The sequence below is a fragment of the Urocampus carinirostris genome, chromosome 12, assembly GCF_059441175.1.
Source record: "Urocampus carinirostris isolate Australia breed hairy pipefish chromosome 12, RoL_Ucar_1.0, whole genome shotgun sequence".
Classification (NCBI taxonomy): Eukaryota; Metazoa; Chordata; class Actinopteri; order Syngnathiformes; family Syngnathidae; genus Urocampus; species Urocampus carinirostris.
This window is the reverse complement of record NC_142360.1, coordinates 1,338,232-1,348,809: the sequence shown is the minus strand read 5'-3', so window position 1 is coordinate 1,348,809 and position 10,578 is coordinate 1,338,232. Positions and strand designations below refer to the sequence as shown.

The 10,578-nt window shown below is 40.2% G+C and overlaps 1 protein-coding gene across 1 annotated transcript in view; it reads right to left on the bottom strand.

Moving 5' to 3' along the window:
* alkal1 (ALK and LTK ligand 1) overlaps positions 1-10,578 on the bottom strand; it is a 29,549-nt gene that overhangs the window by 1,334 nt on the left and 17,637 nt on the right. Inside the window, exons 3-5 of the mRNA XM_088349404.1 lie at positions 5,287-5,340; positions 4,881-4,964; positions 4,044-4,117 (exon numbers count right to left, since the gene is read on the bottom strand). Of these exons, the coding sequence (XP_088205530.1) occupies positions 4,047-4,117; positions 4,881-4,964; positions 5,287-5,340 (209 nt within the window). The 3' untranslated portion in view covers positions 4,044-4,046. The remainder of the gene's footprint in view (positions 1-4,043; positions 4,118-4,880; positions 4,965-5,286; positions 5,341-10,578) is intronic.

Sequence of the window (10,578 nt, the reverse complement as noted above, 5' to 3'; positions counted from 1 at the left end):
GATAGATAGATAGATAGATAGATAGATAGATAGATAGATAGATAGATAGATAGATAGATAGATAGATAGATAGATAGATAGATAGATAGATAGATAGATAGATAGATATTGTAGTGACCAGCTATCTATCTATCTATCTAGCCTTGAGTGAAACAAAGATGAAAGGAAAGGGTGAATTACAGCTTGTAGGTATGTATGGTAGAAAGTCTGGCGTTACGGGTGGACATGCTAAAGAAGGAGTGGCTGTGCTTGTGAGTGAGAAATAGATATCTATCTATCTATCTATCTATCTATCTATCTATCTATCTATCTATCTATCTATCTATCTATCTATCTATCTATCTATCTATCTATCTATCTATCTATCTATCTATCTATCTATCTATCTATCTATCTATCTATCTATCTATCTATCTATCTATCTATCTATCTATCTATCTATCTATCTATCTATCTATCTATCTATCTATCTATCTATCTATCTATCTATCTATCTATCTATCTAGCCTTGAGTGAAACAAAGATGAAAGGAAAGGGTGAATTACAGCTTGTAGGTATGTATGGTAGAAAGTCTGGCGTTACGGGTGGACATGCTAAAGAAGGAGTGGCTGTGCTTGTGAGTGAGAAAGCAAAGGAAAAACTGGTGGAGTGGAAAGAGATATCTTCCAGATTGATGTCGGTGAGGTTAAAGTGGGGTGTAGAAGTATGGATGTTTATAAGTGCATATGGACCTGGTTCAGAAAAAAGTGCTGAAGAGAGAGAGGAGTTCTGGAAGGATTTGTCCGAATGTGTGGCAAGTGCAAAAGAAGGGTGGAAAGTGGTTATATTAGGTGACTTGAATGCTAGAGTGGGTGATGGAGCGGTTGAAAATGTGATTGGTAGATATGGAGTACCAGGAAGAAATGAGAGTCGGAAGAAATCGATTGAGTTATGTGTGGAAAATAAGTTGGTGATTGCAAATACATTGTTTCAAAAGAGGGACGTGATTAAGTATACCTTTGTCAGAGTCGATTGTGGTGAGATGGTGGACAGAGCACTGATGGATTATGTGGTGGTTTGGAAAGGGATGTAAAGTAGATTGTTGGATGTGCATGTTTATGTTTACAGATGTGAAATGAGTGGCATGTCTGATCATTTTTATGTGGAAGGAAAACTGAGAATAGATTGATCGTGGAGAAGAGTGTGAGGGAACAGGTGAAAATGTCAGAGTTGAATAAGGCAGAAAAGGAAAGAGGGTTTAAAGAGAGGGTAGGGCAAGAGTATGAACGGATTAGTAGAAGAGAAATGGAAAGTGTGGAATTGGTTTAAAGAGGCAGTGTTGAGGAGTGCGAAAGAAGTGCAATGACAAAAGTTGGTCGAGGTATTAGGAAAGGAAGTCAATGGTGGAATGATGAGGTCTCAGAGGCTGTGACAGAGAAGAGACGTGCCTTTGAGGAGTGGCCGCAAGATAAGAGTAGTGATACGTATGAAAGGTATAAAGTGAAGAAAAGGGTGGTAAAAGCAGTCGTGGTAAAAGCAGTCGTGGTAAAAGCGGTTGTGGAAGCAGCGAAAAGGAAAGCAAATGATGGGGCGGCAGTAGCTCAGGAGGTAGAGCGATCGTTTTAGGATTAAGGGATCCCAGTTCGAATCCCGGCTTGTCCGTGTTACATGTCAAAGTGTCCTTGGGTAAGACATTGAACCCTCAATTACCCCCAATAAGCAGGTTAGCGCCTTACATGGCTGCACACATCACGGCCGCTATTGGGAAATGTGAAGCACAATGTAAAGCGCTTTGGGAAGTCATTGACTTGAAAAGCGCTATATAAATGCAGATCATTTCATTTCATAAATGGTGTCGAAAGATAGGAGTGAACTTTGAGGAAAGAAGAAAAGTATTCTGGAAAGAAGTGAAAAGAGTAAGAAAGAGCGAGTCTGGAAAGGAAGAGAAAGTGAAAGATAAGGACGGTAGATTGCTGGTTGACACGAGATGGGCAGAGTATTTTGAGGAGTTGCTAAATGTGGAGAATTGGCGAGAGTGAGAGTCGATAGGTAGTATGGGGAGAATGCCCGTGTTGGGTGATTTAAATGTGAAGCCTTTGGAAACATGGGAGGTGCAAGAGGCAGTGAAAGAAATGAAAGGGGGAAGGCGCCTGGGTTGGATGGTTGTGCTGCTGAATGCTTGAAGAAAGATGGCACGGCTATGATCTCCTGGTTACTACGCTTGTTGAATGTATGCTTTTTAAGTGGTGTGGTTCTTATTGATTGGTGTAGTGCATGTGTGGTGCCATTGTATAAGGGTAAAGGTGAATGTATGCAATTCGAGAGGTTTGTTGTCCGAGCTGCTGCTCGTTGCCTGATTGGCTCCCATCCTATTTAAACTCAGTGCTCTCATTCATTCCTGGTCAGTCCGTCAACGAACCTGCACTTGTAAGCTGTATGGAAGAGTCTTGATTAAGAGGGTGAGAGGAAGAACGGATGAGGTGTTGATGGAGGAGCAGAGTGGTTTCAGGAAAGGAAGAGGATGTGTGGATCAGGTGTTCGCAGTACGACAAGTGTGTATTTTGAAAAAGGTAAGGATGTTTATTTGGCTCTCATGGACTTGGAAAAGGCGTATGACAGAGTTGATAGAGAGGCATTGTGGCAGGTGATGGTAATGTATGAAGTGGATGGAAAGTTGTTAGAAGCATTGAAGAGTTTTTACGTGAACAGCAGAGCATGTGTGAGAGAAGGAAGTGAGACAAGTGAGTGGTTCCCTGTGTTGTCTGGTGTGAGACAGGGGTGTATGATGTCACCATGGCTGTTAAATGTGTACATGGATGGTGTGGTGAGAGAGGTAAATGCAAGAGTTTTTGTCAGAGGTGTAGAGATGATGGATAAAAGTGGAACCGTGTGGCAGGTAAATTAGCTGTTGTTTACAGATGACACAGCGCTTGTGGCTGATTCTGGGGAAAACTGGAGATGGTTGGTATTGGAGTTTGGAAGAGTGTGTGAGAGGCGTAAGTTATGTGTGAATGTTGGCAAAAGTAAGGTGATGAAGTGATGAACAAGAGTATGGATGTTAAAAGGGGACTGTATGAGAGTCTGATTGTGCCGACTGTGTTGTATGGTGCAAAGACTGAACGCAGATATGAGGAGAAAATTAAATGTTTTTGAGATTAAGTGTTTGAGGAGTATATTATGAGTGACAAGATTAGATAGATTGAGAAATGAAATTGTGAGTGACAGAACTGGAGTAGCAGTGGAACTGATCAAGCGTGTGGATAAGAGATTACTCGGTTGGACACATGGAGAGGATGGATGAGGAGCGAATGTTGAAGAGGATCTACAGAGCAGAAGTAAGTGGAAGGAGACCAAGAGGAAGGCCGCGATTGACGCAGATGGATAGTGTTATGAGTGCACTGGAGTAAAAAGGTCTAAATATAATGGAAGTTAGAGGTCTTGTTAGTGATAGGAATGAGTGGAGAGGTGTTGTAAAAGAAAAGTGGGATGTTTAGACGCGTTCTAAGGGATGGGCAGGGCACCGGTATGATGCGGCAGGGGTAAACAAGTGAAAGATGTCGGGCCCTGCTGTTGAACAGATGAGTGTGTTGTGTGAGCCTGACCCGGGCGACATGGTCGCTTTTTTGTGTCCCTTTTGATCTGGAGAGACGAAAGCATGACCAACTTGGGTGCCGAGGCGCTTAACTTGTTTGAGTGTTTGGGCATTTGGGTTGGCCATGGTCCAAAATTTTTTTGTGTGTTTTTTGCTACTTTTTCCCTTTTTTAATTTTCTTTATTTTTGTATGTGTTTGTCTTGCTGTCGGTCACCCCTCTCAAGGGATATGACCAGGGTAGACAGATAGATGGATAGATAATCTAAATTATATAATCTATCTAGAAAAATGGTGGTGAGCATCTCATTATTTGATGTGTCATCAGAAATATAACAGAAGATATGGCTTCAAAAGGATAAAACAAATTGGAATTTGTTGTTTCAATTTAAACTGTTGCTAAGTAGCATTAATAATTATGAAACAATGATATCGAAAAAAACATAAATATAAATAATGGTATCAAAAACGTACAAATTATTTATACGATTGCGTGCAGAGTGGACTCATTGCTAATCGTGTTAGCAATCTTGCACATCTTTTATAATCTGAAAAACAAAATAGATAAAGGTGGTTAGAAAACAACTAGCTTTATCAACATAATGCATCCAGGAGGCAACAGAAATCCACATAAATCGACAATTTGTTCTGGGTGTTAGCGGTCCCGAGGAAAAATATTGTTAGCGAAGAGCTAGCATTTGTCGATTAACTGCTGTTCGGAAAAATTTCAGAAGTAAAAAATAAATCAATCAAAATTGGTCAAAAAACAGTTTTTGTCATGCTTTGCATTCATGGACTATAAAGTACTTATGTATTTATTAATCTGTAGGTAAATAATTGTTTCATTGTTTAATTGATTAACTAGTTAATTGATTGAGAAATTAGTTGATGGTCGCTGTTAAATGAAAAAAATACGGTTTTGCACAAAAAAAAAAAATTGCTGTATAATTCTGTCTTCATTTATTATTAACTTATCTATTAATTTATGCATATAGACCCATGCGTTTAAGGGATCCACATGTTGTCATACTTATGTTAAAAAAACACAGCTCATTTTATTTTGTTATTGTTTGTTGTCTTTTTGTGCAAATATGGAAAACGTAGCTAAACTTTTGGAATTTCATTTATATCAATAAATATTACAGTTTGTAACAATAAAGATCCCAGAAAAATCTTGGAGGGTTACATTTAAAATTCTGGAAAACCATTTTCTGTGGTATTATTGCAATTTTAAAGAAAACAACAGTTTTCACTTAAAGCAGACAAGACTTCCTGAGATCCCGACCAAATAAAACAAATAGGTATACGTACACGCTGGTCTCGAGCAATCTCTGGTGTTGTGATACAATCTGTTAAAGTGCGTTCTGCATTCCGACGAGAACTTGACTGGTCCTACTTGAAAAAAAGAAAAAAAAACATCAAGCTTCCGGCTCGAGTTAGTCCATCTTAGTGCCAAAATTACACGTTTGCCAATTAAATGTTTTTTCTTTTTCCTAGGCCGCTGAAATTCAAAATAGAAACAGGGCGATCAGTGGCGATCCGAATGTCATAGAAACTTATAGGGATTTTCACGCCGCTAATGATGTCTTGAGACGAGTAATCAGCTGACCCTCGCGCCCAAACGGACCTCGTGCCCAGTTTCTCCACATTGCTGCCTCATAAGCCTCAAAAGAACCACGGCCATAATAAAAGTATCAGACTTTGTCAAGTTTCTTACCTGTAAAGTGCTTGATGAACTTATGTTTCATGTTAAGGTCTCGAGGAGTAATGTCTGTAAAGGGACGGAAGCAATCATTAGTTTGTTTGGAGTTATAGATAGGTCAAATATTTGTATAAAAAAATCTGAAGTACATTTTTGTCTTTTTACAGCTTTACGGAAAATAAATAAGAATCAGAATCACCCTTGATATTATGTGTTGTTACAACGAAATAAGGGTCGGACTCGCGGGCGTAACCAGCCTGTTTTGGGCGCCCCAAGCACACCCAAAAATTTTAGAATTCTTAAAACTATCTTTCATAGTAAAGAACAGGGTCAAAATGAAAAAAAGTAAAACAAAACAAAAAGTAAGCAACACAGCGCCCACTGCCTTTAAATAATTCAGTTCATTTGATACCTAGCACCACTCTCGTCCCTCCTCGCTTCTCTTTGGATTGGCTAGTGTCATTTAAGATGTAGCAGCAGGGTATTTGGAGGCTCCAGTGTATAAGGTTAGAGTACTGTATTTATACGCCGTAAAGCACACATAAAAGTCTCAGATTTTCTTCATATTGTAGGGGCGCGCCCTATCGGGCAGTGCACCCTGTCGCTCATGTCACCGACAGAGACCAGCTCGGTGGCCTTAATGTTGGCCAACCGCTCACAGGAATAAAATGTCACAGGTTCGAGTCTTGTTGTTGGGGTGAAATTCGATGTTTTTGTGAGAGCATTAACATTTCCCCCAAAAATCAACTTTTATTTGTCTCCTGTGACTTTTAAGCGTATCTTGTTTGATTGCCATCGTATCCTGCTTGCGCAAAAGAGGACGTTTAATGCGATGCATTGTTACGTACTGTAGGTGCTCTTGGATACGAACCCCTGCATTAAAATGTCCAAACTCTTCACCCGCAAGGCTTTGAACCTAAAATAATAAATTGAAAATGACAACCTCTAATATAAATGATCTCATCTCATCTCATTAGCCGTACCGCTTATCCTCAGTAGGGTCGCGGGGGGGGCTGGAGCCCATCCCAGCAATCATCGGGCAGTGGGCAGGGGACACCCTGAACTGGTTGCCAGCCAATCGCAGGGCACACAGGGACAGACAACTCATTCGCTCATTCACACCTAGGGACAATTTGGACCGGCCAATTCACCTGAAATGCATGTCTTTGGAATGTGGGAGGAAACCGGAGTGCCCGGAGGAAACCCACGCAAGCACGGGGAGAACATACAAACTCCGCACAGAAAGTCTGGAGCTGGATTTGAACCCACGACAGGTTCCCATGACATGAACTGTGCCGCACAAGCGCTAACCACTGCGCCGCCGTGCTGCCCTAATATAAATGATGCACATCTAAAATTAAAACTAAACACAATCGGGATAATGCACTTGAAACTGGAGTATTTCACTTAGAACTGAGATATTGCACATAGAACTGTGTTTCAGAACAAAGCTATCCCTCAGTCTGTTTTTCGCCATGGCATTTGAACCGTCAGAGCAATGGTAACAGTGGTTGTGGGTGTGTAATTAATTTGTTGTGAGAAATTGGGTCATAATACACAAAACAACCTCCAAAAACGTTTTTTAAATTCAACTCTCCGAAAATTGTGATCAATCAATTAACTGCAAAAAAAACGGCTTAAAGCGTCAAAAATGCATCCGGCTATAAAATTCTTGCTAGGCTGTTATAGAGGCTAGAGACGTCAGAGATACCTTTTAGCTTGGTTGCTGTTCAAGGCTATAGACGTCAAAGATCTATTCTTACAAAGCTACCATACACGGCTAAAGAAGTCAAAGATCCATTCTACTTAGACTGCCATTGACAGCTGGAGAGCCATTCTAGGTTGGCTGCTATACAAAACGACTATAGAATTCAAATATCCATTCGAGCTAGCAGTGTTGGGCACATTACATCTTGAAAAAGCAATAAGTTATAGTTACTCACTACTTCTTCCAAAAAGTAACTGAGTTAGTAATTACTATACAGTAAAAGTAACTAGTTACTAGGGAGTGTAACTATTTCCGTTACTTCAAAAGTAAGTTGTTGTACGTCAAAGAATGACATTTTTTTCTGAGCAGTATCCGAGTCAGTTGAATAGAGAAGAAGAAACAGGTAGTTGTGTTAAAGAACCGTGAAATATTTTTTCACATCACAGTCACGATAGCCCATTGCCCTGACCTGCGCCCACTCGTTTGGAGCCAGCTGCTCCTCGTTGCCTGATTGGCTCCCATCCTATTTAAACTCATTGCTCTCATTCATTCCTGGTCAGTTCGTCAATGAACCTGCACTTGCAAGGCATGCATTTTGACTCTGTCCGGTATCCTGCTCTTGTATCCAGTATCCGGTATCGATCCCATCTGTCCTGTCCTGTCCGGGATCTTGCTCGTGTATCCAGTATCCGGTATCGATCCCGTCTCTCCCGTCCTGTCCGGTATCCTGCTCGTGTATCCAGTATCTTGCTCATGCATCCTGTATCCGGTAGCAATCCCGTCAGTCCCGTCCTGTTTGGTAGCCTGCTCGTGTATCGAGTATCCGGTATCGATCCCGTCTGTCCCGTCCTGTCGGGTATCTTGCCTGTGCACCCTGTATCCAGTATCGATCCCGTCTGTCCCGTCCTGTCCGGTATCTTGCTCGTGCATGCTGTATCTGGTATCGATCCCGTCCGTTCGGGATCCTGCTCATGTATTCAGTATCCGGTATCGATATCGTCTGTCCCGTCCTGTACGGTATCTTGCTTGTGCATCCTGTATCAGGTATCTGTCCCATCCTGTCCGGTATCTCCTCTTGTTTCTGGTATCGATCCCGTCTGTCCTGTCCGGTTTTGATCTCGTCTGCTCCTGGCATCCTGTTTTCCCACGCCTGACTTCTCTGTCTCACTTCTTCTGCACAGCAATCACGGAATCGCTGGCATTTATGTTTCCGCGCATGACTGCCCCGTTTCCGTAAAATAAAGCCTGGTGTGAAAACGTTACGCGTTTGATTCCACCGTCTGTTCGGGTTCTGACAATCACAGCAAGAGATTTATCCTACACTTGAAGAGCAATAAAAATAAACAGTAAACAATATAATAAAATAACAATCATCAGAAAACACTATAAAGTAAGTTTGATAAATTAAATCTAACTGTCACAACCTGAAACAAGAAGTCAAGTAGACATATGCTACTGTACTTCAAGTATTTGGTACACAACAAAAGTCAACTGTAAAACAATAGAAAGTGAGTTACACTCCATAGAATAAATCACAATATATTTATTTTAGGGGTCGCGCACTCGCTTGACTTGAGGGCCACCGGAGCTAGGGCCGAATTATGTTTTCCTCAAGAAAACCTCTATTTAAAAGAGTCCACTGTTCTCAAATATCTTTTTTTTAATGCTACACAAAATAAGATATATAAATGTAAAATGCATGGGCTGCACTTACATCAAAAGGACAGTGTGTATTATTTGACTTCTAAATGTTGCTTTACTCTACCAGGCACCTGAAGATTAGTGCTAAGACAAACTACAGAGACTTAAAGTGACCAAACCACAACATTCCCCTTTATATGCCCAGACTTTTAAAAAATAAGTGATAAAAAAACTGAATAAGGAAATAAAACATGGGAAAAGGGAAAGGGAAAAGATGAAAAAGGGGAAAAAAGAAGAAAAAGCTGGGCAAAAACAGGAAAAAAAAAAGGAGACAAATATTATTTTGTATGTTTTGGGGTACCTGCAGCAGATAGATGACCGACAAGGATGTCATCTCCATATAAATGAGGCTAAAGGTATCTTAAAAAATGCAAATTTCTCACCTATGAGTATTTTAAAGCATGAACATTTATTTCATAGTTCATGTATTTTGCCACATTTTTAAATCTGTATTTTTTTCTTTAATTATTGAATTATATTTTTCCCACCAGGAGGCGCTTAATAATACACTCTGTCTTAACATAGTATCAACATGGTATTAACATAATAAGTTATTTTAGAAATGCATATCAAATTAGGTGCCCTTTGCACTAATTAGTAACAAAAAGTAGCTCTCAGCTTGAAAAAGGTTGGAGTCCCCTAGTGTAGTGCAACTAAAAATGAGCACAAGAAAGAATATAACAAACCTGTCAACCTGTACGGTTTTGCCGTGCAAAGTACGTTTTTTATGCATTTTAAGACGAGTACGACGTACAAGGAAATCTGTACGGAAAAACGCAAATTTGTCAATGATGGGTACCATCCGGTATACACCGACTATCACGAAACGGCAAATCAATCAAGTCAAAGGAGTTCGCCGCGGAAGCCTCTATCTCAGTATCGTTTTTTTTTTGTAGCAAACGAAGCGAGCGGTTTGATTCTACTGTGCGCATCCGTCTGCCGCCTGGGGATTTCCCATCATGCATCATTCGGGAAAAAAAATATGGTGTTATTTTGTATTTTGTACAGGAAAATACGACAGTTTGTACGGCATGGAGCCGTGAAGGTTGACAGGTATGGAATACAAATTAGCAAGATAGGACCAACTGTACCATTTTTTGGGGTTCTGCATTGTGATTGGCCAAGCAGTGGTCCTGCCCCTTTTGTGCCTGTCTCTGCTCAATAATGTTGCATTCTTAGGTGTACACGTACGTAAAACAGCTTGACAAACCAGGATTAGGTATTCCAATTTTTTTTAAATTTTGTGTTAATGTAAAATCCATTATGTCAACAAAACACTAAGGACCAACAAAAGCACCACAAAAATAGAGAATGGTTTCTATCGCACCTTGTTTTGAAACCATTATATTGGACAAAAATGAGCCTGTACACTCTTTAAGTAACTGCGGGAGGGGGTGAGCTTCAAGTGGAATAATAATATGGGACACGGGTTCTGGCATCATTATTATTAGATAGATTTGATCAAATCTTCAAACATCAGACAGGTAAATAAAATGTGCTGAAGAATTAACTTTTGTCTAAAGAGTGGGTTTGGCTGTCTTGTCTAAAAATAAATATATGGTGTGTCTCTCTCTAAAAAAAAAACCCTCAAAATATTTTTGCTATTATGGCTCTTTGGGTCAAAAAGATTCCCGACCCCTGCTCTACGAGTTAAAAAAACGTTCTTCAAGACAATATAATAACAGCTTTTAAACACCCGAGACACATACTAATGTTGTACAAAGGGCTTTTTTAGAATTTAATCCATAACATTTCATTAGATGGCTCTGACTTCTCTCTGACTCTGAGCATTTCTGGATTTGAGCCAAGTAGCTCACATTCATTCATCAACAAGGTTACGGCGACTGACCGAGCAGTTTTGAAATTTGGGGGATTAGTACAGAAACGAAAATGGCGGG